This window comes from Eumetopias jubatus, unplaced genomic scaffold (assembly GCF_037043125.1).
Source record: "Eumetopias jubatus isolate StellerSeaLion01/CBP00866 unplaced genomic scaffold, mEumJub1_p1.0 scaffold_16, whole genome shotgun sequence".
In the NCBI taxonomy this organism is placed as follows: Eukaryota; Metazoa; Chordata; class Mammalia; order Carnivora; family Otariidae; genus Eumetopias; species Eumetopias jubatus.
In genome coordinates this window covers 69,797,495-69,824,582 of record NW_028274822.1, presented here as the reverse complement: position 1 = coordinate 69,824,582, position 27,088 = coordinate 69,797,495, and the positions used below count along the sequence as shown (strand labels likewise).

Below are 27,088 nucleotides of genomic sequence, written 5' to 3'. Positions count from 1 at the left end.
CTGTTTCTACCTATTAAGTGAAATATCTATTTGATCTCTAAGTGGAGGTCTCCATTTCAAATAATAGTAGACATTCTTGGGGCACCTGGGTGGCTCAGTCATTAAGTGTTTGCCTTCAGCTCAGGTCATGATCCCAGGGTCCTGGGATCGAGCCCCGCATCAGGCTTCCTGCTTGGTGGGAGGCCTGCTTCTCCCTCTCCCACTCCCCCTGCTTGTGTTCCCTCTCTTGCTGTGTCTCTCTGTCAAATAAATAAATAGAATCTTTAAAAAAATCAAATAATAGTAGACGTTCCAAATAATAGGCTCCTCAAAGTAATAATAATAGGAAATGTTGTTTACATAGTGCTTTATAGTTGATAGTGCTCGCACATACCTTATCTTGTTCTGTTTCCACATCACCCACATAAGGTAGTTTGTTTTCTTTCTATTTTACAGGTAAGGAAGCTGAGATTCAGAAAGTTCTGCATAAGAGAGCCATTGTTTTGATGTTGCCACACAGAGGAAGATGGCAACCAGCAGCCATTTAGCCTTGAAGAGCAGCAACCAACCATCAGAGAGACCCTGGCTTCCCCATTGCTGTCAGGTAGGAAGACCTGAGCCTCCCTAGCTCTGTCCCCAGCCCTCCCACAGAGAGGAACCAGCGGGGAAGTGGAGGACAGGCTGTGTTCCCCTACCCTCACCTCAAACCCCCAGAGCCATGACCAGGTCTGGCTTCCTTGGGAAGGGGCAGAGCGGATCTTTGAAGGGGAACTTGAGATGGACATTTCAAAAATGAATATTTTTATTATATAAACATTTAAAACTAATCTTAAATACCAGAAGGAGACTGACTATTCGAATTCCTGAAAGTAGCTGAGGATCATGGCATCCATCATTAAGTACCCAGTGAGAAAAGGGGGTTTGGCATTGTGTCACTGAGGGCAGCCATTGAAAAAGATCAAAACCCTTCAAGTTTATCCAGGATAAGATGCTGGGATAAACCAGTGGCAATTGCATTTCTTTCCAGTCTTTTCCCCCATGTATCTTTTTAACATTGTTCAGATTTTATTACGTAGGCAATTTTGTTTTTCCATAACCTGCTGTTTTCTCATCACTACTTTTGATACAAATATTTCCCCCCATGGTACTAACCATTTTGTGTAATCATCATTTTCAAATGATTGTTTATTAACAGCCATTTAGGCTGCTTCCACAATTTATATACATCTTTTTGCATTAAGCTACTGAGGCTTACTTTGTTAGATCTATCTTCCAAAAAGTAGAATTACTGGTTTAAAAGATATAAACATTTTTAGGATTTTGATAAATTCTAATAATTTTCCAGAAGAGTTCTGCCATTGGTATAGAAAAGTAAGAGTGAGCCTTGGAATCAAGATCTTCTGATTCTAAATCTCAGGCTTTTTTTTTTTTTTCTCTGTGCTGTATTTATGAACTTTGGTTTTCTTCTTGTGAAATGGAGACAGGTGTATGTGTCATGATCACAAGAATCAGAATTGTGTCCTCAATAAATAGCAGTAGTTCTTGTTTAATGAAAGAAGATTTGCAGAATTCCCCTAGGAAATTGTCTTTGTTCAGTCACCCACACTGGCCCCCACATTGGAGCATAGTCTGCCCTAACTAGTTCTTCTCAATCTGATGGCTGGCTGACTTTTCCCAGCAGCTCCTATACAGTCTGAAATGGCCCTTTTCTCCCTCAGTGGCATGAAGGGATTTGTTACTTTGATCGTCAGCTGGTATCTGGACTTCAGATACTTCTGGACTGGTATCTGCCCATGTCCTTCCTTCTCTGAGCCCCCTTGCTCCTCCCCCACCCATCCTACATCTTCAAGTTCTAAGGGTGTTACAGGGTCCTACTCTAATGGCATCTTCTCTGACCCGGCTGGCACATCATCCTTCTCCAAATCATCAGAGGATTTATTTTCCCTTACCTCCCATGTTATATTCTCTCTTGTGGTACCGACATCTGTTTAGGTATATGTCCCATGTCCTGTACTACTCTGTATGCTTAAGCTCCTTGAGAACAGGAATTCAGTCTTTCTGTAGCCACTCAGAATATTTGTTGGATGAATTAGTGGTTGCTCAGTGCCAAGCACTATTCTAGGTATTGGGAATACAGAAATGAATTATCTTTGCATGAATCCCGTTTGCAAAGAAACCTGATCTCATATGGGGAGATAGAATCATAAAAAGATGATGCAAGAGTAGAAATATGCGCAGAACAGGGAGATGGCACAGAGGGAAACACGGTGATGGAGCCCTGGGCTCCACAGTCTGAGCAGTTCAGGATTCATCAGCTCTACCAACTTCACAGCTATGTGACATTGGCAGTTACTTAATATCTCTGGGCCTCAGTGAGAATAAAATAGTAGCTACCCCATAGGGTTGTTGATATACATAAGGCCTCTGGCGCAGTGCATGGTACATGGTAGTGATGTAATAAATGAAAACTCTCTTCTGGAGGAACAGAGAAAGCTGTACAGACAAGGGGCTGAGCTTTTGTGAACTGAGCTTTTGAATAAAAATTCCTCAGGTATGCAAGAGATAAGGACTTAACAGGCAAAGCAACCTACATGAATGAGCAAATAGTTTATCATCATCCAAAAAAAAAAAAAAAACCCACAAGCCCTGCCACTCATGGAGCTTGTGCTCCTTAACATGACGCCAAAACATTCAGCAGGCTCAGGGCACAGATTTTGACTCAGAAGAGGAGAAAATCAGATGAGAATGCCCTTGAAGGAGAGAAGGAGATGTCAATAATCATGCAGTTTCCTTTTCAGTGTTGCCACAGGCTTTGACCTCTGCCTGGTATGGACTGGCCATGGGGTAGGGCACCAGATTTAGGGAGGGCAGCAGATTTTCTCTGAAGCAAAAATAAGTTGTTTTCCTGTTGTACCCATCCACAGTGATACAAAGAAGCTTTATTCAGAGGTACCTACCTCCATACTGCCCTGTCCTCAAAGGAAACATGTTTTGTTAGGACAGATTTCTTCTCTTAGATAAATATTTGGTATTTACCTTCACAGCAGTTTAGCAAGAGATGCAGATCGAGACATTTATTGCTCTGCCCTCCTCCTCTCCACCCCCAGGGAGAACGCTTCACGGGGTCTAAAGGCATCCTGCACTCTTGGAGAGGTCCAGAGGAGGGGTCAGAAGTAGCCATGAGAGGGGGGAGGGGAGTGTGTAAGGACTAGAATTCTAGAGGCTCTGCTGCCAGGCACTCAGTGGCCAGGCATGATTATGTAAATTGGAGGAAATCCCTCCAGCCTGCTTTCTCCAAGGCCCAGAATGGATTTTAGTGATGCTGGTGATAACTTTAGGGCAAGTTTTAGGTAACTTCATGGTGAGTGCTGACTACTATCATTCAAATGTGAGAGGGGGCATGACTGTGGAATTTCCTCCTGCAAGGGGCACTCAAGAGAACTGTGAAATTCTCAATTCACTGCCCAAACTAGCAGCCTGGTGCTTCATCCCTGGTGCTTCAGAGTCCAGACCTTTCAGAAAAGCCAGAAAGCAGAGATAAATCAGCCCTAAGGAAGAACTGGAGCAAGCAGTAACAGGATTCATTCACCACTCCCTACAACGCCTTCCTTTTGCCAGCTCCCTGACTACCCTCTCCCCTTGACCTTCCTCCTCTACTTCTACCCTCCTCTACTTCTACAAACAAAAGGACCAGAAAACAGGATAGGTGACCTGGGCAGGCCGTTCTTGTTCTGAGCACATTAGGCCCTTCTTTGCGTCGGTTCTGGAGTTCTTGGAACGACCTTGGTTGGGGGATGTGGCATTGCACTCTGCAGGGATCAATGGATTGATCCGCAGACCAAGAAATCACAAGCTCTGGGTGTCAGAGAAGCTTAACTCACACAAACTGTGAGCCCATGGTAGGCTGGGACCCCAGTCTGGGTGAAATCCAAGATTTGAAATCCGGGGAGGGCCTGGAGAAATGCCCTTGGACAGTGGTCAGCAAACTCTAGCCAGGGGGCCAAGTCAGGCCTGCCAACCTGTTTTTGTACAGCCTGTGAGCTAGGAATGGTTTTTACATTTTTTAATGGTTGGGGGGAAATCAAAAGAAGAATAATATTTTGTAACATGTAAAAATTATTGAAATTCAGATTCCAGCATCCATCAGTGAAGTTTTATTGGCACAAGCCATGCCCATCCATCTATGTATTGTCTGTGCCAGACTCTCTTACACAAGGGGCAGAGCTGAGTAGCTGTGACAGACCATAGGCCCACAAAGCTGAAAATGTTTACCCTCAGCTCTTTACAGAAAAAGTTTGCCTATGTTCATTCTTAGGAGGGTGTAGTCTTGTGAGGGAGATAGTACAGGTTTTTGAGTATTTCCTAATGTGCTCATAGATACCAGTCCATGTAATCCTCACAGCAGCTGTGTGAATGGGAAACTGTTACCCTTGTTTTCCACACCAGGAAAAGGAAACACGCCTGCCAAAGGTCACCCAGTTGGAAAGTGGTGGCACTGGGATCTACACCCAGCTGGCTGTCCCTGGAGACCCCCATGAACCAGGGCACAGTGGTGACGACCCAGGAGAGCAGCAGCAACGAAGGCTGTGGAAAGGATAAGATTCAGATGCCCAGAGCTGCAGAGGAAGAGCTTTCCAGGTGGAGGGCGTTCCATGGGTAAAGGCCCAGTCCTGGGAATGAATGGTGTGCACTGAGAACGGAAGGAGCTGAGTGGGAGCTCCCAGGACACCTGGGGTCAAGCCGTGGCACTCCTGAGTGCAGGGCAGGAACGAAGAAACAGACTCTGGGCCTAGGTTCAGGTCCTCGGTGCACCACTTAAAGCTCTGTGTTTGGGGTGAGTTGCTTAACTATAAAAATAGTCCCTACCTATTTGGGCAGTTGTAAGGACAGACTGAATTTAATATATGTGAAGTGTTTAGAAGGGCACCTGGCACTTACTAAACACAACATATGTTGTTATTATTAAGGTTATTATTGTCAGAAACTGGATGTGATTTGAAGGTTGGCATAAGTAAAGGCCTGATACATGAAAAATGAAAGTACAAGGGGGACTTGTGCTTGGGGCATACCAAGTAGGAAAAGTGGGATTGGAGCCAGGGAAATACAGAGGAGGCAAGTTGCTGTGGAGAGTCAGTTTTGGGGGTCCCCAAAGGCTCTAGAGGGACAGAGGCAGAGAGCAGGAACAGAGGGGGCCAGGGAAGGGGCTGAAGTTCATTCTTACACATGGGGAGCCTGGCTTTGTGCCCAGTACCTGGTATACGTTATTAATCCTCACTACAACCCTTCCAAGTCAGTCCCCCATCATCCCCACTTTACAGACAAGGAAGCCAAGGCTTGGAGAACTGCCAGAATTGTAAAAGGTATCTCACAAAGTATATCCTGAGACTGGCCACAGTCCCAGACCTGCCAGGCCCCCAGGTCCCACCCACTTCTGTCTATCAGTGGTCAGATTTCTCAGTAGCCCTGTGTGCCAGGGTTCCTTGGTGCCATGGGATTTCCTTAATCTCTGCCAGGGGCAGAGATGGGTGATCATTGCTGTGGGGAAGTGAGACCAGTGCCCAGTCTTTGCCCAGGCTATCAGGTAGTGGCTGGGTGGGTTCCTGGTATGACAGCTCTGCCTGGAGCAAGTGACTTGGAGTGGGGTGCAAGTCACCCCAGAGGGTCACCTAAGCATGAAGAGTGCTTGCTCACAAAGGGTCTCTGGGCACTCCTGCTGGCACTGACCCTGACTTCCTCCATGGCTTTTTTCTGCTGCACTGTGCAAACCCTTGTCCTGGGGGCCTGGCAGGGTAAGGGCCTGCTCTGTGCCAAGCATGGTAGTGGGTATTTACATGTGTGTAAAGGCACTGTCACTAGAGCTTGGGAGTAAAGGTTCTGGACTCAGAGGACAGACCTGAGTTTGTATCCTGGCTCTGGCACTTACTCTGTGACCTGGGGCAGAGGTGGGAGGGGTGCCTCTATCTCTCTGAGCCTATTTGCTGATCTGCAGGAGGAGAATGGTAATGGAACCAACTTCATAGGTTGTGCTGAGAATTAGGCACAGAAAATGTTAGCTCATGATGGTCTCCCTTAACCTTCATGCCTTTTGTACTGATGAGGAAACTAAGGCTCAAAGATTTGTACAGGGTTGACAGCAGATGGTAGAGCTGGAGCTCAGGCTCTTTACCCTTGACCATGGCAGTCATTCCACCTTTATGCACCCATGTTCTGCACAGCTTTCTTCCCTGTGGCCTGACAGGCACAGGTATACAGAGGAGATAGAGGTTGGGGGGCAGGCAGCGGACCTCCTCTTGCTGCTCAGGCCTCCAGGTGAGTAGTGCTCTGTAAGAAGCAGCCTGCTTGCTTTGTTGTTCCCCTCCTGCCGTGCACAGATACTGCTTCCTGACTGCGGCCCCTGCCTATCCAGGGACATGATCAGGGGCTTGCAGGGGGGCAGGACTAATAATGTTTTCAGTTCAGGGCCAGGTTCTCTGCTGTAACGCTTGATGGGTGCTATCAGCTGGCAGATCTTGTGGTGGTCACAAGGCCACATTCACAGGGTCTCAGCAGTTTAGGGTTACCCTTTCCTCTGCTACTGATACCAAGGGGCCTGAGCCTCCATCCCACACACTCCACAGAACCCGGCAACTTACCCATGATTTCATGTAGATGGCTTAGAGGTTTTTGTTTTGTGTTTTTTTTAAATCCAGCTCAGAGTCTTTGCCTTAAACCAGAGCAATGTAATTAATGGTATTAATGTGGGTCTAAATCATTTTATGCTTTGTTTATTCTTCCAGGTCTGTGTTTATTTTTCTCTCCTTTATCACTTTTTTTCCTACTTGTTTGGAGGTTACATGCTGTTTCACTTAGTTGAGGGGTTTCCTTCTCCTTGAAGTTTCTCAAGATGACCAGGCTGCTTTAAGTTGGCCAGTCCCCTCTCCCTGCAATTCTTGGTCCCATTAATTCTTCCTTGTGTTCATTTCTTGCCTCTTGTTTGCTGTCCTCTTTCCCCCTTCTCTTCATACATTCACCACAAAGAGTGCAACAACTTTTACTCAACCCTGTAGGTAATGGGGGTAGAGGGGAATTCATGTTGCTGAGCTTCTTAGAGCCCCTTGGCCATGAGAATTCTCTTCCTGCCCATGTCCCTCCTTAGGTCTTAGCTGGTCGCTACACTGGGTCCTCTCTAACTCCAGGTCTTCTCTCCCAGAGCCCCACTCCCTGCCCCTCACCATCCTGGACCACCCTACCTCTGTCACTGTCCCCACCTTGCCTGGTTTTCTTCCCTGGACTTCTTGTTACCTGAATTCATGGTTAAATCTGCTTACTTGTTAACTGTCTCTTTCCCGATAAGCTCCACAAGGGTGTCCTGCTCACCAGGGTTGTCTGAGGCTGGGGCTGGCACAAAGCAGTGAAGACAACGGGAGTGAATATTTGAACAAATGGGTGAATGCTGGCAGCTGGGTCCTCAGTGGGAACACCCAACTATCAGGGCAGTCCCAGTGCAGCTGGTACAATGAGGAGGAAGAGAAGTCTCCTGGGATCCCACCCCCACCCCAGGTGCCCACCCTCTGGGTCCCAAAGGGCCCCCCACCTGTGGCTGAAAAACCGGACTCAGGGGAGCAGGTAGATTAATGTACTAACGTTTTTAATAGTCTGATCAGATCAATTCACATCACCAGGTCAACCTGGGCCTGCTCACATGTGACACGGCCGAGGCACACAATGTCCCCACCTACCAGCTCTCCTGCCTTCCTGGCTACCAACAACATTGAAACCCCCTACACCTCCCTGACCAGACTGGCATTTTTAAAATTTTGCATAAAACTATTTCTTCCATAGACTTCAAACAATCAACTAGCCAAGTTAATTATGGTACATCTAAACAAAGTTTAATACTAACCCTAACGTGTGACTGCGGTTTACAAAGAGCTCTGTATCACCTGGGATAGCTTTCAGTAGCAATTCACTACAACTGGTCCTAAAAAATAATAACAATAATAATAATTAGAGAATTAAAACCCAACAGCAAGTTGAATGGTTAAAATCACATAAGAACTGGAATTTAGGGTGGGGGTGTCCTCAATAGCTGAGCTTGTCCTAGTAGCAAAATGCCAGCCTCCAGGTAGGGCTCAGAAAGGTCTGGGGCCCTCCAGGTCAAGGGTCAAGCTCAGGGGCTCTCAGAGGGCACTCACCCCATGGTCCATGGGATGCTGTAGGCTTCCAGCTTCCTTGAAAACAGTTGGGCATCAGCATTGTATAAGTGTGTGGAGACCCTAATGTGGTTTCTCTTGAAGGATATGAGAAGGGGGAGGGGACCCAAATCACTGAGGTCCCAGAATGTCGTCAGGTGTGGGTTTGGAATTGGGGTCACTAAGAACTGAGCACCAGGAATTCCAGCTTCCGCCCATTAAAGAAACCGGGACTGGTGTTGCCTTGGAGGCCTATGTAGTGTTTTCTGCCCTTATCCCATACCAGGTCTCGCAGATATTCCTGCAGAGTATCAGATGAGAATCTATTTCTAAAGACCACTGAGGGGATGGGTGGTAGAGTGGGGGTGGGTGGGGTGATAGGGTGGGGGCAAGGGGGGGTTAAAAACGAATAAAAATCTCTCAGCTACAGAACCCAAAGACATTACTTTCCTCCGCATTCACAGCATTTCTCAGCAGTCCCCGGTGGCCATTTCCGTGGGGACACCGCATCTGCCTCACTTCCCCTCAGGCCCCATGGGTTGCTGGTCAACCTCAGGATCTACTAAAGATGATGCAAACGCCGACTGAACAATCTGAAACCCAAAGGACTCGAGGAGAGACATGTTCTGCTGGGGAGAGAAAGGTGAGCCAAGGGCAGGACCCAGGTCCCCCAGGGGACCCCCGAGGGCCCGGACATGCACCTTCTGGATGTGTTTGTTCAAGTAGGACTTAGAGCGGAAGAAGCTCCCACATTCAGGGCAGGGGTACTTCTTCTCCCCATCAGACTCCATTTTGTTTTTGGGGCCTGCCATGTCGCAGGAGAAGGAGCCGTTGGCGCTCTGCTTCTCGGGCGTCTTCAGGTCACTGGCGTCCGAGAGGTCACCGTAGGAGTCGGAGCTCTCAATCGGATCCTGATGTGAGCATTTCTGGCCTTCTAGGAAAAAACAAAACACACAGGACAGATGAGGCCAGGCTTTGGAGATGCCCCCTCCTGGAGGGGTCGGGAAGGGCCAGCTCACAGGCCTGTGGAGGGCAGCGGATGGCCAGCCACCGCCCTGGCAGAACCCCCGGAGGTTCAGCTGGTCGGTCTGGGAGACTGGTGTGCCTATGGGGGTGAGACAGCAGGGCCCTGGGGCTGCCAGCCTCCCTCGCCGCGGACTCTTCATGCAGGTGCACGTGTATGGCTCACCACCATCTCAGCCTGCTTCGAGGAAGAGGGTATGGAGAGGGGACCTCCACTGCTTCCACCCAGAACAACTCAAGAGACCCCCAGCTCCTGGGCGCTCTGTTGGCTGCCCCTGGGGGTAAGACGGCTGTTCTGATGATGCTGAGCAGGTATATCAATGGCCTCACCTCCACACCAGACTAGCTGCACCCTAGCAAGGCAGAACCAGAGCCGAGAGGTCCTCAACCCAGCAGACCCCCTGATGGCTGAGACAGAAGCCAATCCTTTGCCCAATGCTGCCAACACAAGCCCTGCCCTTACCGCCTTCCTTCTGCCAAAACCTATCCAGGGCCAAGCGGCCAAAGCATAGAGATTAAAAAGCAACTTCGAACAACTCAGTCAGCTGACTGTCCCCACACAGGGCTCAGGACAAGCTGGGCCTCAAGGCAATCCTCATTGCTTTGCCTTGCCCTGCCCACACTGCAGTCCTCCACCAATCAGCAGCTTCCTACCTGGGTTCAAAGAGCCATGCCGGGAAGGGAGGTCTGTGATGGGAGCGTGGAGCATGCCATCTCTGCCATCTGCCAAGCCCCTGGCATCATCCCCAGGGCAACAACGTGAAATACCACAGAACACCCTGAATCAACAAGTGAAGGTGGGGCCTAGGGAGCTCTCTGTAGACCAACTCCAAGTCAGAGGCAGTCACGTAGCTCATTTATCGCCATGCATCTCACAAATGCAGCCAGAGGCCCTCCAGAAAGGGCCGCTCACAGCAACCAGTCACCCCTGTGGAGGGGGAAGCCAGCCCTTGGCTTCCCCTTGCCCACAGGGTGGAAGGAAAAGAAAGCATTCAGCCACAGCTCCACACCATCCTTAAAGGGCCACAGGCAATGGATAGGCCCAGAGTGACTCATCATGCAGGGCTCCTCTTCCAGCCTTGGGCCCGGGGCATCCCTGCAGGGCCCCCCTGCAGTGGGGGCTGACCAGGAGCAAGGGAGGAGGGCTGGGGAAGAGGAGGCGGGGGCTGGATCTCGGCAGTGCCCTAAAGCCTCACTCACTGCCCTGGAGTGAGATACCCACTGTGACTTTTGTCCTGGAGGCCACTGCCACTCAGATCTCAGAGCCTCCTTGAGGCGGCCAGCAAGCCGGCAGCCTTCCCGCCTCCCCACGCCCGGCCCAGCGCCCCCACAACACAGTCTGCGCAGAGAAGCAAAGTGCAGAGCAAGGGGTCGCTTGCCTTTGTTGCCATAGGTCCTGGCGCAGTGGAACGCTGCTCCCCCATTCGGGATGGGCTCCTGGTGCCTGGAGACCTGGGGAAGGGGAACACCGTGGTGGGTTTTAACATGGACCTTTAAGTAGGAGGCAGAGGAGAAACCTAAACAAGACAAAAGGAGATGAGATCCCGCGGCCAGCACAGAGATACCTCTCTGCTTCCCCCACGCCTCTCCTCTGGCCGCTCTGGCTAGCATTCCCAGGTCAGCTGCACCTAGAAGGGGCCCCCTTGTTGGCTCAAAAACGGTTGCAACCACAGGAGCCCCCTGGCTCAGGATGGGTGGCACTGTCCTCGAATCGGCTTCTCTGCAGAGCCCGCTCTGCAAGGCTGCGGTGGAGGACCGAGGCCGGCGGCCTGGAAGGGTGGCCTGAGATCCTGCTCCTGCCAGGGCCAGAGGCCAAATGCCTCTAGGCTTGCTTGGTGCCTCAGTAGTGAACGGTTGGAGAAGATGTGCTACAGCCCCAGGTCAGCTGCAGAGACCATGGCTAGAAATGTCGTCAGAAAAGTCATGAGGCTCAAGGGCAGCTGCAGGACTCCAGCCAACAGAATGCCTGCTTAACACGTGTAAAAGTAAACTGCACAACAAACCGGATGGAGGCAAGATGAAATCCCAAAGGAATGCCTCCAGGAGTCTCCCTTCTTCTATCTAGCAGGACATGTTCTATTTTGCTACTTTCTCACTTTCAGAATAACTGGATTTAATAACTCTTCAGACCTTTTGAGGAACAAAAGAAATAGCAACTTAAAGAGGCTCAGTCAGATCTTATTCATAGTCATCTTTTTGGTTTGGTTTTGGAGCATCCATCAGGTTCAATTAAGGAAGAAACATAATCTTTGTCTTTGTTTTGGAGGAGGGGCAATCCAGCGATCTTGAAACTGCAGCAGCCCAACCCAGATGCTCTGGTCAGTTTGAGCCAGGTGGTATCTCAGGCTGGGAAGAGAAGATCTTGGGTCAATTTCCACACCAGCCACAAGTCTGAGGACATGAAACCAGGTAGGCCAGTCAAAGGATACTGACTTGGGTTTTGCAGGAAGTTGTGTCATCCAACTCTACCGTGGTCAAGGATCAGAACATGCCTTCAGCAGGATCTGAAGCGTTTTAACATAAGGTCCACTTGGAGCGCTAGTGCCCTTTAATCTACTCCAGATGTGGTTGACACATTCTCAAGTGCTTTTATTCCCCTTGAAAATTACAGTCCTAGGATAACAGTGGGATCCATGCTTAACAGGTCAGAGGCTGCAGAGTACTGTGTAATGTCTGCACGAGACTTGTTTTTAAAAAATCTGATTTGGCATGGCCTTTCAAATGCTGCTGGAACAGTAATAAAGGTTCACTTTTAGCAAGTGATAGTGGTGTGCCAGGGCCCAGCACGCTGCATGCATTCTTCTGTAGAATTACCCCAGCCACCCACCCTATGAGCTGGGAATTATGAGTATACCTGTTTCACAGATGAAGAAACAAAGAGGGCTGGTGAGGTTAAGAAACTTGCAGTCACATGTGGGGTTACTAGATGGCAGTGCCTGGCCTCCAACCCCAGGACCCTGTGCCACCATGTGGTCCTTAAGCTCTGAGCAGACTCTTCAATGGGCCCTGGCCCTGGAATCATCCCTTGGATTTTGGCAGTAGGTTCGTTATCACCATTTACACTTCTGTGTTTCTCTGCCATATTGGTGGGTTAGAATGGAAGCTGCTAACAGACAGGAGCTAACCTGTGGCAAGCTTATTTAACAAACACTCCCCTGGCAATGGCAGTTGGTGGTTTTGGAGGGAAGGGGGACTGAGTGAATTTTCCTTTCTTTCCTGATGCAGCTACTTTATAGACCCAGCTGGCTTAAGAAGGTCCCATATAAACATCCCTAAGAGGGAGGCTGCAGTCAGGAATGAGGAGACAAGGCTAACAGGAAAGAGGACCTTAGCCCTGCCCCTGGGATTGGTGCTGTGGCCCCTGGCAACCAGCATAAGATATCAGGACTTTCCAAAGACACCATGACTCCACTTTGGAAGGGATTTTCTTTTGCTTTTTAATCCCTGTGGAGCCTCTGAAGTGGTGTGAAGCCTTCTCCATGGTGTACCAGGGCAGGTCCACTGAGATTAAAGGGAACAGGAAAGGAGGAAAGGAGCACCAGGAATTATTATATTTACTCCTTGTGGGGAGAGCTCTAGTAGGGGAATACAGCAGACGCTCAATGAAAATTTGCTGTGTTTTCCTGAAAAACAGTCTGAGGAACACTTGACTTTACCCCAGCTGCAGACTGTACTATCTATAGCGAAACCACATGGCAGGGTGGTAGGAGTGGATCCACAGCTGCCACTTAAAGCCCAGAACTTAAACACAGAGCAACTCAGCAGCCAAGTGTTGGGATAAAACAGAAGTCGAGTTTCTGAAAAGAACCTATCTTTGAATTCAGAAATGTTTAGCCGGAATTCTGAACTCACCTGCCCATTCACCACTGATTAACCAAGAACCAAAGAGGCAGCTTGATTCAGGCACCAGAACGATGAAGACAGTGAGCACACATGTGATTTCACTACAGCCAACAAGTCATTCACCCTCCCTCGCACTCCAAAGATGAAGAATTTACAACCAAAGGCTACTGTTCCTCCACTGCATTTTCTTCCTTGGTAGGTACACTGCAATTCGCACTCCAGAAGCAAATCTCCTTTTGCAAGTTTCACATCCACACAGGGGTCAGGGACTGCCTTCCTCTTGTCCAAACCCTGATGGGGTCATGCCCAACAGAGCTGTGCTGGAGGGAGGCACTAAGTAGGTCTGTACCAGCTCAGTCCAGGGGTATGGCAGGCTGTCTGTGTCCATGACTGGCACGGGTGATAACTTGTGTGCTCATCTCTGACAAGGGAGAAGGCTTCTTCTACCTTTAAGCAATGACGTTTGAGTTCAGATGTTGTCTCTGTCAAAGGCAGATTTCCAATAAGCTATCCCTCTTTCTCATACCAGTACATGTGCATATACAAAGGCCCTGCTACAGAAATTTAAAAAGTAAGGAAGAAAATCATGGTGATCTACCAGGTTCTTCTCTCCTTCCCACCATTCAACTCAACTCATTTCCTGGATTTGCAAATGAGTAAACCACCTTTTCTAGCCATCATAACTCCTTCCACTGCAAATAATCTTCCTCTACAGATGGTATGCCCCACATCCTGGTATGTCTCTAGGACAAAGACAAGGTCATCTGTCTCAAAAGTGTTGTGAGAGCAGCCAGGCTGCCTCTGTTCTTTTTCATGCTTCATGGGGAAGAGTCGTTTGTATGGCAAAGACTGGCAGATCTATAGCAGTTAAGTTGACTGCTTGAGAATTGTTGGGATTGAAGGGGTTCAAAGGGCACCGGATCCAGCCTCAAACATCTGACCATCTAGCTGACATCAGCCTTTGCTTGAACCCTTACGGAGGTAAGTACGTTTCTTTTTTTTTTTTTTAAGATTTTATTTATTTGATAGATAGAGACATAGTGAGAGAGGGAACACAAGCAGGGGGAGTAGGAAAGGTAGAAGCAGGGAGCCCGATGGGGGCTCGATCCCAGGACCTTGGGATTGTGACCTGAGCCGAAGGCAGATGCTTAACGACTAAGCCACCCAGGTGCCCCGGTAAGTACATTCCTTTATTTGTGCACCTCCTCCTGTATCACAGCCTTGGTGGTGGGCAGGGTGAAGGGTGACCCAGAGTTTGCTGCATTCTGATTCCAGGGGCTTGATGTCTTTGGTATCCTTCTCTTCCCGAACAAACTACCTTCCTCTTCTTTTTCTTTTTCTTTTTTTTCCTCAGGAGTCATCTCCTCCTATTTCTGCCCAATAAATGAGTCTTGAAGTAGAATCCTGTTCCTTCTCTTCTGATAAAGACCAAAATTGTTTGCTCTTCTCTTTGTATGCCTAGGAAGGACTGGACCAGAGCCCTCTTTTGTCTTCTTGGAGGAATGGGACTTCCCATTCTGACTCTGGGACCCAGAGGTGTTCAGCCTATGATCCAGATCTAGGCTTGGCTTTACTGAGAAAAGGTGGGCTCTGGTTTGACTCTTCTGGCTCCCCGAGCCCAGTCACAGGGCCTGTGGCTGCGACCCAAGTCATGACGTACAACAGTAGTTGGCTTTGCCACATCAGCTATCTCCGAACTAGGTCGACTTTCCCTGCTGTTCCCTGCTGCTCTCAGCTCTTCTTTCCTCCTGAGCTGGGCCCCCAGGGGCTGTGGCCCTGGGTCTCCTGTCCAGTTCTTGCCCCACTCTGCAATCTGAGCTAGGCTCTGAGTTTTGTCATTAACATCCTTCTCCACTCTCACCGGTTTCCTGCCTCTGGTCTCTGACCTCAGTTCTCAGATGGAGAACCTCAGGCTTGAAAATTTGACCAAGCACCTGCTGACAGCACCGGTTTAGTTATTTGTGAGGCACTGGTGGCGGGGAAGGGGTGCTGTCAGGAAGCCGGGTTAGGATGAATTAAGATAAGAAACCATCTTTTTCTAGAGCTGGGGCAGCCACAGTCAAGATGGTCAGCCACAGCCTGATAACTCCTTACACGCACAACCCCACAGCTCACTACTCAGGGGAAGCTCCTGCCAGGAAGGGTTCGACTGACGTGTCAGAAAATAGGACAGACGCTTCAGCAGTTTTTATGACCACCTCCCTGCTTTCACAGCAGGTTTCCTGGTGGTACAAACATCCATATCCAGGGGGCTTCATGGCAAACCCCAGGTATGCAATCCCAGGGAGGGACCCAGCTCCAGGGCACCAAGAACATCCAGCTACTCTGCAGTCTTCCTCCACCAGTGACCTCAGGGCACATGGAGACAGCACAGGCACCCAAAGATTCCAGCCAAGGACTGCAGGGGTGTTGTGCCTGGTCTAAACCAGAGAGTCAGTGAGCTGTGTCTTTCCCAACATGGTTACAGAGTGTAAGGACGGGACCTCCCAAGTGTGCAGCTCCTTGTGGGGAGTTCAGAGAACTTTCACCTACCTTGTCTCCTGGGATCATCACGACAACCCTGTGAGGTGGGCAAGGTGAGGTGTTCTTAACCCCTTTTAAGTGATAAAGAAACTGGGAGGCTTAGAAAGGGGAAGGGAGAGCTCAAGGTCAGAGTAGGGCAAGGTAGGAGGGGTGTGGACTAAACCCTGGGTCCCCTGACTCCAGTTCAGTACTCAATCCACTAAGCCATACCCAAGACTTACAGAGGCATTGGGACAAAACTGTCCCAGGAGAAAGGACTTCCCAGCAACGTCCGCACCTGGCCAAAGCAAGCGCATCGTGCAGAAGCATCTTCACACCCACCACAGACGGCTGCCCCGACCTCCTTCCGCACAGATCCGGCGCAAGCCTCCTCCACTGACACTGTGCTTGCACAGCACAAACCTTAGCCCTCCAACCACCAACAAGCCCTGGCGGAAGCTCAGGGGCAGGCCTGACTCCATCAACACAGCACTGGGGCCACAGAGCCAGACTCTACCTAGGCCAACCTCGGCCTCAAGCATGCTGTCCTGCGCAGAGCACCTTCCACTTTCCTGTCTCATCAAGACCACAGTCTACCTGGGTTTGGGCTCTTTTCCGACCATTTGTTAGAAACTTTCTGCCCCTTGTCCATTTCCAGACTCAACCTCCTTCCTTGGTTGTTGAATTTCACATGCCAGTGAATCAGCCAGCAAAAGCTCTCAAGCAGGACCCCTTTTCTCCCACCTCTTGGGGCCTAATGACTCTCCCACCGACCTCAGTAGTTCAGTGGTGTCTACGAAATGTATCCAATCGTGCCATCCACACAGCACATGTGTTAATGAGCCCAGGCTTGGAAACGGCACACTCTCCTTCCGTTCCCACTTGCTGATCCCCTGGGAACTCCTATTCCAAGCATCCCAAGGATGGGAAGGAAGAGGTATAGCTAGCTGGGTGATGAAGGTGTTTATCGTTCAGTGGGAAGGGAGGGCCGGCCGTGCAAGGAGTGGAGTCTGAGGCAAGGTGATCAAGACACCCCTGGCCTCCCACACAAGCTCAGGCCTAGCCCCTGGGAGTGAGGAAATAGCAGGGAGATTACCTCGGTTACAGATACTGCAGAAGTTGCTGGGCCCCTCACTGTGCTTCTTCAGGTGGTCTGCCATGTAAGCTGCCCGCAAGTACTTCCCACACACCTGGCAGGGCACCTTATCTTCATGACAGGCCAGGTGGGAACGCAGACGGTCTCGAGTGGCGAAAGAAGCATTGCAGGTCTGAGGGCAGAAAGGGAAAGAGGATGAGGGGAAAACGCACTACACTCCTGACTCCCCACCGAGCACAGCAGGGAAACAAAAACTGTTTCACACGGCCAACACCTGGAATCCCTGTATAAAGAGAGCTTTACCTGTGGCCTACACTTCCTCCCCAGAAGGCAAGCAAGCTGCTCTCACTTCCCATGATTCCTCCTCATGAGACACCTGAGTTGGGCTTATTGGTTCCAAATGGCCACCGCAGCATGCCCAGAACATGGTACACTAAGTGTCACACTCTTTTACGAAATAGAGATGAGGCATTTGTTCTTAAACATGAGTTGACTTTAGTTGCACTGACTGTGAGTGAACGTATAGAAGCTGGCATATGAACAGATCCGTCTTCCTGTCCTCCATCCTGGGTTTTCCCTACTTGCTTTATGCAAAGAATTCAGTTTATCCACTTTATTCAAAAGTGACCTTAGTTTTGGCCACAGGGAAATGGAAAGGAAAGGCAGGACAAAGCACAGAGATTACTCCTTATAATATTCTTGTGAGTTTGTATTGAGAAAGCAGCCCCTAAAACGATAGCGTTGATTCTGCTAATGTGAGAATTAGCAGAGCGAAGGCAGGCCACGATTCAGAAGCATTTGTGGGACATTAAGCTGCGGAAGTGCTGGAAATAACAAGAACGATACCACCCCACATCGACTGAGCATGCATTCTATGCCAGGCAGGCGCCATGATAAGCCTGTCAGAGGCACTGATCTCATGCAATCCATTCTTACAGGAGCCCTCTGAGGCAGGCTGTGTTACTACCCTCCGAGAGAATGTGGCCATAGAAAACCGTGGTGTGAGCACCAACTCCTAGCCTGTCCCCAGGAGAGGATGACTCAGGAGCTGAGGGTCAGCACTAGCACCCTGGGAGGCAGCCCCAGGTCCCCAGGCATTTTCCGTCCCTGAGGCCTTGACTCAGTCTCAGTCCCTGACCTCCAACGGCCCTTCCTCATCTAGGGGCTTGCCCAGGCACCCCAGCCTTGGAGGTCACAGAATGTCAGGGAAGTCATTGGGGGAGTTCAGCCTGGAGACTTTCAAAACTATTTTGGTTCCATGGAGGTGTTTCAGAGGTTCATGTCAAGTCTGACTAATTTTTCTGTGTGTGTGTGTTTACTATTTTAGAACTCCCACAAGAAAGCAACATTCCCCTTTAAGTGCATTACAGAGGGAATGTTAACCCACTGGAGAAGACCCATCACCCCTTAACTCACTAGAATGGAGCTGCTCCTGCCGTCTCTGTTTAACAGAAGCACCTCCTGAGATCCCAGGACCTCAAGGTAAATGTCTGAACACCATCACCCCGTACAAATGTTTATCTCCTTACTGTATATGGTCAAAGCAAGAAGCCAGTGTATGCGATACTGTGGAGGCCAAAGATTCTGCTGTTCCTGCTCCAATCCCAAATGTCTGTGAGCATCAGGGCCAGCTCTGCTGCTCTGTCATTGTCTCTAAGTGACTGCTACACATCTGAACAGCACACCTTATGCTAATGAAACACTGCCTTTATCTGTTTCATGCATTGAGTTGATTCTTTTGACAAATGAGGAAGCTGAGTTTGGAGAATGATTGGCCCGAAGCACACGACTCAGCTACCAGAGGAAGCAGCAGTCAAAACCTTGTCGCTGCCAGGCAGGCCAGCACCCTCCCTGCTCTTGCGGCTTCCCTGAGGTCTTCCTCCCTTCCCCACTCCACAGCTGGGCAGACAGAGGCCTGGAGGGGATCCAGGCCGGCTGGGATGTGAACCAGCCTGAGCCTGCGCTTTTCCCATTTCCAGACTCAGCAGGGAGAGTTTCCGGTGGGAAAGGTATGGATACTTTTTAACAGTGTGCGCGGCGGCCAGGACTCCCCTGAAAGGGAGAGTGACGGCATTTTGCAGAGAAACTCTCGAGCACTTAGGTGACTCAGGAAGCATTCTGGGTGCTTGGTCTCATGGCCACCGGTGGGCCCCTCCTCAGTCAGGGACCTCTTGACCCAATCACAGATGACAGTGGGGGGAAAATTCCATCTTCCACCCAGCCCAGTGGCCCTGCAAACCAGAGCAAAGGCTGCCAAAAATACCCTGGGGGGAGAGGGGTGCACCTGACAAATTATCTGGGGGTCATTCACCAGCTTTGCCAACCAGTGACCTGAGGACCAGCCCTCCAACAATGAGAGGCAGTGTGGTCTATGCCTAAGAACTCAAAGGAGCCAAACATGGACCAGGTGTAAGAAAATGCGGTGAAAGCACACATTCAGAATTCCATCTTCTGCAGTCCCCGGGAGAGGCGCCACTAGAGAGATGTGAAAGCGACGCCTTGTTTCTCCTGCCAACCTCCTTTTGGGGTCTGTCCTTTGAAGCACTGCCTGTCATACTGTGCTACCTAAAGATAATAGACAGCCAAACCTCAATTATCCACAAGTGGATTATCCATTTGAGGGATTAGCTAAGCAAAATTAAAATCCCAGACCAAGCTGACTTCCCCCATCCCCTCCTCCATTGATTATCTCTCAAGGAATGAAAGCTAACTTTAGCCTGAGCAAACATAATTAGGAATGTAAATCTGCTGCTAGGGGAAAAAAAAAAAAACAACCCACAAACACAACAAAAACTTTCACTGTATTACAAAGCCAAGGTGGAGTTGGCTTCTCTGAGCCAAAATTGACCCTTCATGGCTGCAGTCCCCAAGGTTTTTTGTGGGGGAATTGTCAAAGTGTACAAGCCCGAGTCTAGGCCTGTCAGAAGTTCAGACAACACAGAACACAAAGAGCCTGGTTACATGACACAGAAGAGTGGCCAAAGGAGAGACAGATCTCAAAGAAGGGGACACCTAGAATCTGTATACTGGGGCCACTCCGGAGAAAGGCACTTCTCATCCTGGAGACAGAGAGAAGACAAAGCAACCCTGATGGGACAGGAGTGAGCCAGCATGGCATGCTCTGATCACCCCTGATGTTCGGAATGGCCACCACTTTGCCCTGTGCACAGGCAGCCTGTTGCTATCAAGAGCACAACTGCCAGGTCCCAGCCCAGCCACCCTGAGCTTAGGTCTCTTCTGGTCTTCCCCACTCAATACTGAGTCCCAGTCATGCTCCCTTCACTCCCCAAATAGTTTCTCCCCATCCCAGAATGCCTAAAGCTTTTTTCCCCAAGGGTTGAGCAGCTCAGGAATGGGGCCCAAATGATATAAGGGACACTAGCACACACCCAACCTTTGGTGGCCTTTGAAGTCTGGCAGCCTGGAGGTGGGGGGAAAGGGGGTGTGGTCTCAAGCAGTCTTTTTTATTATAGCCCTGGAAAAGTCTAAGGGCAATACATGGAGGCCGAGTGCCATTGGCCTCACTGGCCCCTTTCTTCTTGGGGGTTGTCAGCTCCCTTGTTCCCACTTCAGTTCACTCCTTCTCTAGTGAGCTGTCCTCCAGCCCAAACCACCCCCCAACTAGCCCGAGAAGTGGGGCCACTGCAAGTAATGGGAGAGGTCTTGAGTTGCTGTAGTCTCTTGGCTTCAGGCTGAACTCCATGTGGGGGAAATGTCCCAGCCTCACTGTGGTCACTAAGCCAGCAGCGCCTGAGGGCATCTGAGCCAGTTAAGGACACTCAGGCCAAGCCCTGAGATTTGTGTGTCACTGACAACCCTGAGGCTTCATACCCCAACATTCAGATGGTCTTTTCACTCAAGCTGTGGCACCAGTGTCTGTAACTGGCCCTTTTTGTCATCTGTGGCATCAGGAAGGGTGGAGAGGTATAAGCCCGTGCCCAGCTCTTGCCCAGGGAACCAACTCCCAACGGGCCATCTCTTCACCTCTGATGCTTTCAGAATACACACCATGCAAAACAGATGCCCCTGCTGTTTAACTGAGCATGAGAGCCAGCATGTCTTCGCCTGCTGGGTCATCATTAGGGGAGTTCTGGCTAATGGGCAGGAGGTGGGGCCAGCAGGTCTGTGTGTTGGAGGGGCAAGGCAGGAGTGGGCTCCTTACGTACACCGTACACCGAGGGACAATGATGTCAGTGTTATGACAGAGACCAAGGACAAAACACACAAAGCCTCAAATGTTAGAATGAAAACTTTTATCATCACTCCTGTGATCCCCGCGGAGGCTGCGGGGGCTAAAGGGCATATCACTGGGATCCGGGTTGGGGGGGTCTACATCTGCTTTATCAGCCCCCAAAGCCGTATATTGGGGTGAACCAATATAAAGCTACTGGTTAGTCTAATTCCTGAGCAGACCTACTAGTAAACCTCAAAAACACAGAAGTCTAATTCATTAGCCAGAAATGAAAGCAGGACCTGTCTGAGTGGGAAGGGAAGAGGGCAGCATGGGTTGACCCAGTTGGAGTTGCTCCATTCTCCTCTGGAGGGGATTCACCCCTAGAGTGGGGGGAGGGGTGGCCAAGCCCCATTCTAGAAACCCCACACCTTGCAGGAGGTGATGCTAGGAGAGGGGAAGCACATAAGTCCGTGACTTGGTTCTTGGGAAAGCACCGACCCCTAAAATCACCCAGGCAAGGACAGATACCCAGGGGTGCCATCTGTTAAAGGGGGAGAAAAAGACAAGAGAACCCAGAAAGAAACCTGGAGGCTGTGGGGGGGACCCAGAAAGGAGCTCCTTACTACTCCTGGGGTCCCTGAGCTGGGAAAGACTCCAAATAACACAGGAAGGAGCTGGGCATGGTGGGCAGGAACCATTTTGCCGGCCTCTCCCAAAAGCAGGGGTCTCAGAGCAACCGCCGTTCCCGTTCCCCTCCACAGAAAAACCCTCTCTGGGAGGCCCAGGCTAGCCTACAGGCCACTGGGTAAAGGCCCGGCTGCCTTCTGAGGCAGTCCAGCCCTGCCTCAGATATCCCGGCGGGGCTGGGCAGAAGAGAGCGCTGCTGGAGTGTGCTGGGCCCAGGTTTTCGAGGGCTGGGAATGATTTTTTTAGAGAAAGGGAAAAGGCGGTGTCAGGAACCGAATGGGACGACCTCCACAAAGCAGGCTGGGCAAAGTCCCATGATGGCAGGTCGCTAGGAAGAGATTCCAGGGGCGGCAGGCCGCTGCTGCTCCCAACCCACACCTGGAAAAAGGGCAGAGAGTGCAGGTTACCCCCCCAGGCCATTGGGCACGCCCCCACTGCCCTCTGGGCTCCTCCTACTCTGCCAGGCTGCTCAGCACGCTACCTGGGAGAGTCAGAATGTGCTCCATGATTAGAAAATCAGAGACAGAGAGAAGGCAGCGAGGCACAGACGGATCCCAGCATGCCCACCCTGGGTCGTCGTCCTCGGGGGAGGCCACCTAGCCTGGCTGGCTGTGAACACCGTCCACACCTGGCCCCTGGGGGCTCACTGCCCAACCTACAGCACGTCCATTCCTCCCTGCAGGTCTCCCTGAACCCTCCCTCCTTGCCACCAACAGGATAAGAGAAGCAGGTTATCCTACCAGAGACTGTAACAAGCACCCCACCACTCTGTCTCCCCCTCAGATGGTGGGAACTTGGCATAGGAAGGGGGATAGCCAAGGAGAAGATACCGGTGTTTTCCATCCACACAGGAAGGAATGCTCAGGGGCCAGGAGAGGAAATTCAATTTTTTGGGTACCACAGGGCCCCCAGATCTTGTTGAAGCAGACAAACCAAGGGTGAGAATCTTGCCCAGCCTTCCCTACACCTTACTGCTACACAAAGAGCTCACAGGGAGAGGAAACCACCTTGCTCTCCAGTCCTTAGAAGCCCTGGCTGTTTGCACACATGGCTCAGAGTGGCTTAAACAGGTGCCAGTGCTCAAAGAATCAAGACCATCCACTCTATCCTCCTTCACTGTTGTTCCTGCTGCACCCCTCGTGCCCTAAGTTCAGGGGACCCAGAAGTTCAGCCTGCCTGGCAGACAAGGGGAAGCGCTGTTAGCTGGACCACCAGGAGCTCTTTACAAACCCTTGCCTCTCCATGGTGGCTCCTGCAAACTGCTAGGAACCAGAAGCCAGGCCCAATGGGGAGCCGGTGCCCCCAGGACGACATGTGTGCAATGTGGCCCACCATCCAAGGAGCTGGCAAATGCCAGGAGAGGAAAAGCCAAGCAAAAGAGCGAAGACAGAGACAGGGTGGGAATCAGGACCCAGCAACCAGGAAGGAGGGGACACCAGCGGTGGGGGGGAGGGGGCCGGGGGGAAGAACAAAGGAGGAAAGCAGACAGAGGGTGGATGGACAGAGGGGGAGGTGTGCAAAGCGGTGGTGGTCAGTCAGCCGGCCCAGCACACACATCAGCTGGCTTGTGGCCGGGCTGTGAGAACAGCAGTGTTGTCTTTTAGCCCATCTCTGCCCTGGCCCCGACCCCTACCTGACACTTGTGAGGCCGCTCAGAGGTGTGCACCTGCTTGATATGTCCATTCAAGTGATCAGGCCTAGAAAAGAGAACCAAGAGAGACTTTAAAACAAGACCTCAAAAGATGGGGCCGCAAACTTGGCCAGACTCCCCACCCGTACCTGCACACACACGGATGGAGGGGACTCCCTCTTCCCCATCCCAGCATGACAAAGACAAAGTCACCACCCAGCTCCATAGGCCCAGGCCTCTCTGTCCTGGTTTTTTCTAGAGGGGGAAGGGAAGTGAGTGTTTGTCTCTGACCTTGCCTACCCGTTCGCCCTGCCCCCCACCAAGCTCAACCGATTTCTAGGACCAGAGGAGGTGGCTTTAGAATGAGACAAGACTGCCTTACTGCAGCCTTTCTGGGAGGGGGTATGTGTGATTCATTGTACAGACTAAAGCCCCTTAGAAACTCAGTATTCCCCTCCCCCAGCCTCTCCCACCAGGGCAGCCAATGAATGCCACCCGGATGGAATTCAGTCCCCAGAGGCCAAGGGATAGAGCCGTAGGTCCCCAGCTGGGCTGGTAAACCAGATGCCCGCCAGAGCAGGTGGGCAGGGACTGCCTGACCGGTAAGACTGGTTCCTGGTTGGGGCCCCTCCAAGGGAGTTCTCCATCCGTAGGTTCACATACACACAAGGTCCTCAGTATCCAGGCAAGTTAAAACCAGCCTTTTATTCTGAATACTGTCTCAAGGGGAAAAACAAAACAACCCTCTGCTCCCAGACAAGTCCTCAGTTCTCTATCAGGCTCACTAAAAAGTGATTCCAAAAAGATATCCTGCCCAACTCCTCTCTGTCCTGAAAACATAAAGGGGATCTATGGGTTCAGTTAGGCTCTGGAGCCACCAGGTCAGAGCAGATCAAAGATTTTGGTGCTAAGAGACTCTGGGTGCAGAACTCTGTGCCCCATGATCCCAGGAGGGTGTGAGGAACGAATCTTGAGTCTGCCCATCCAGGATGGCTAGTGCTCTGTGGGGGGGGGGGGATTTGGTGGCATGGAGTGTAAGGAGTCCCAGATGCACTTGTTTCAGTCCCTCCCTGGGCAGCCATTCAAGCAGAGAAAGTCGCTGGAGGAAAAGCCTCCCGCCCCCAGAGGGGGCCCCACGCCTGGTGCCGGAAACACAAAGGGAGCCCAGGGAGAAGAATGGTGAGGCCCCGTGGCTGTGGCCTGAGGAATCCAGCCCCTTCCCAAAAGGCCCAAAGGAAGACAGACAGTAGGGCACGCCTAGTGCCACAGAACTTCCCTGTGGGAAAAGAAAGCAGCTCTGGGCCACAAAACCAGGGCCGTTAAAATACTCTTCCCAAACCTGATGTGGCCCTAGAGGGTCAAGTGCCTCCCACAAATCCCACACCCCCAGATCTAAGCAAGAAACTGTCCCATGAGCCAGGAATAGGACAGGTCATGGGGTAGGGGGCACCATTCCTCACCTGGAGAAGCCTTTCCCACAGCTCTGGCAGATGTAGGGCTTGCCCACCGACCCATCATGGGACCGCACATGGTAGGACATGCGATCTTTTCTCTTGAAACGTAGCCCACACACTGGGCAGGAATAGGGCTTCTCCCCCGAGTGGGAAAGCTTGTGTCGATTGAGATGGTACACATCACGGAAGATCTTGCCGCAGATCTCACATGCCACCTGCTTCCTGGTCCGGCTCCTCTTTCGGGGGCCATCGGGGTCCTCAGAGATGGGTAGCCCATTCTCACCCAGCCTGGGTGGAGGAAGGTCGATATAGCCCAGCTGGAGGCTGGTGACACCATGCTGGGCCTCATGCTGCCGAAGCCGGTTGGCATCAGTGAACACCTTCCCACACAGGCCACATGGAAGGATGCCTGCCTCCCTCAGGCCCCCTGGGGACCCGAACATTGAGTCCAGCAGGTTGGCCTTCCTTGGGCGGCCCCGGCCTCGCTTGCCAGTCAGGGGAGGGGCACTGGATGCCACATTGGGGAATGGGGAAGTCAGCAGTTGGGGGGATAGGGGTCCAGCCACCATGGGCAAGCGGTCCACCCCAGGTAACACAGGCAGGGAGGCTTGGCTCGCAATCGCTGCACCAGCGGCCCGGGCTGCCTCCTCCTCGGGCTGCATGCTGCCTGCGATGCCATTGCTGTTGGCTGCCAAGGCTGCCCCGTTGGTCATGTCCAAAGGGAAACCCAAGTCCGAGGTCCCAGGGGGACGAAAGAGCATGATGTCTGCCCGGGCAGGGGGCACCAGGATCTGCACATTAGACTGTTTGATGACTTCCTGGCAGATCTCAATGACCGACCTCATCAGTAGGAACTTGGCAGCCGTCATGAGCTCGGGGAAGCTCTCCAGGCGAACCACGATGCGGGAAGTGTAAGCGAAGTCCAGGATGTCCCCGAACACCTTGGAGCTGATGGTGTGCATCTCCAGCTCCCGGCTGCCCCCAGCCCCGCCGCCTGGGGCCGCCGCTGCGCCCCCCACGTCAGCGGGACCCCCGTCTGCAGCTCCGCCGTCGCCCAACTGGGCGCTGAACACCGACTCAAAGTACTCGCTGCAGGCGGCCAGCACGGCGCGGTGCGCTGGGAAGCTCTCGTCGCCCACCCGCAGGAGCACGTCGCAGAAGCGCCCGCCGTTTTTGCGCTGCTGGTTGAGGTTGTGCAGCATCTCTGTGCTGTGCCTGCTCACCTGGTAGGTGTAGCAGCCCGATGGGCCGCAGGAAGCGTCGTTCACCCGCTCCATGGCCGCCGCCCCCTCCCCACAAACCGGGCCGCGGCACTTGCCCGCCCCCCCTCCCTTCCCCTAGGCAGCGAGAAGCGGGGCGCAGCGGACGTATCTACACTCCCCACACGTGCCGGCCTGAGGCTCTGTAGTCTCGCAGGTGCGCCGAGCGCACACGCCCCCTGCCCGGATCGGTCTGTCTAGACCGCAGGGCGCACCACCTCCCACATAGCTGCCCCCACCCCTGCTGGACTGAGCGCTCCTCTCTCCTCTCCGCCGGCCCGCCTCCCTTCCTAGGTCTACCTCCGGGGGGTACGCGAGCAAAGAGGTGCGCCCCTCCTGCAAATGCGCCTGCCACCTCCCCTCCCGCCCGCCAGGCGGCGCCGGCGCGCAGCCAAAAGGAGCGCGCGCGCGCGGGGAGGAGGCGGAGGGGTCTGCCGCGCAGGCGTGCGCGCGCGCGCCGCGGCTTTTCCCGGGCCCGCTGGGGGCGCGCGCTGCGTCCCCTGCAAAGCGCGAGCCGGGGCGGGGGCGCCGGAGCGGAGGAAACAAAAGGCGAAGGCGGCGGCGGCGGGGCGCGCAGGGGGGCGGCAGCGCGGGCCTGGTCCCGGAGCCTGGCGGGCGGTGGCGACGGCGAACGCTGGAGCGAGCGGGCGGTGGCGGCGGCAGGGTGGGCCCTTCCCCGGGCCGGGCGAAGGCGGCGGCGGAGCGGCGGCGCTGCGGCCCCGGCCTCCGTGTGTTCGGAGCGGAGGAAAGATGGCAGCGGCTGCACTTCCTCTTGCACTTTCACCCCTGGGGGGAGGAGAAGGAGGGGGCGATACCAACAACACCCCCCCTCTCGCTTGCAGGGAAAAAAAAAAAGAAACGGCGAGCTCGGCGTGGGGGGCCCCCGGCGCCCCCGGCCCTGCACGTGCGCACCCGGATCCCTGGTCCGGGCCGCCCGGCGCTGCAAACTTTCCACTTTCTTTGTGCCGAGCGCCCCCCCCTCACCCAGCCGAGGATGCACGTCCCCCCTTCCCTATTTATACACCCCCCCCCGCAGCTCCGCTCCCCCCGCTTCCTGCCCCCCCTCCCCATTCCCCAGCTCCGCCAATGCTGGCGCAGACTGAGCCCCCGTCCGGCCCCCGCCTCCCCACCCCGCCCGCGGGGCCGGGGGCTACAGTCTCAGCCCCCCCGGACCAATGCAAACGAAGCGCCAAGCCAGCAAACCAGCTCCTACTGTCCCTCCCTCCCCGCCGAGAGTGGCGGCGAGCGGACGGGAGGGAGGGGTGAGGGA

General features: G+C 52.5%; 1 protein-coding gene across 5 annotated transcripts; it reads right to left on the bottom strand.

Annotated features, from left to right (window-relative positions):
- Window positions 1-7,585: 7,585 nt before the first annotated feature.
- On the bottom strand, window positions 7,586-26,792 carry PATZ1 (POZ/BTB and AT hook containing zinc finger 1). Of its 5 annotated transcripts, none has more exons than XM_028124645.2 (5): window positions 24,566-26,792; window positions 23,109-23,172; window positions 16,615-16,786; window positions 10,553-10,690; window positions 7,586-9,084 (listed from the first exon to the last, which is right to left on the bottom strand). In XM_028124645.2, exons 1-5 carry the CDS (start codon window positions 25,834-25,836, stop codon window positions 8,666-8,668), a joined length of 2,064 nt encoding a protein of 687 aa, XP_027980446.1. In that variant the 5' UTR covers window positions 25,837-26,792; the 3' UTR covers window positions 7,586-8,665. The 5 variants fall into 5 exon arrangements, with proteins under 5 accessions (XP_027980446.1, XP_027980447.1, XP_027980448.1 ...); XM_028124646.2 differs by having other exon boundaries at window positions 7,586-9,081; XM_028124649.2 differs by having other exon boundaries at window positions 8,953-9,084; window positions 10,553-10,625.
- Window positions 26,793-27,088: the final 296 nt, after the last annotated feature.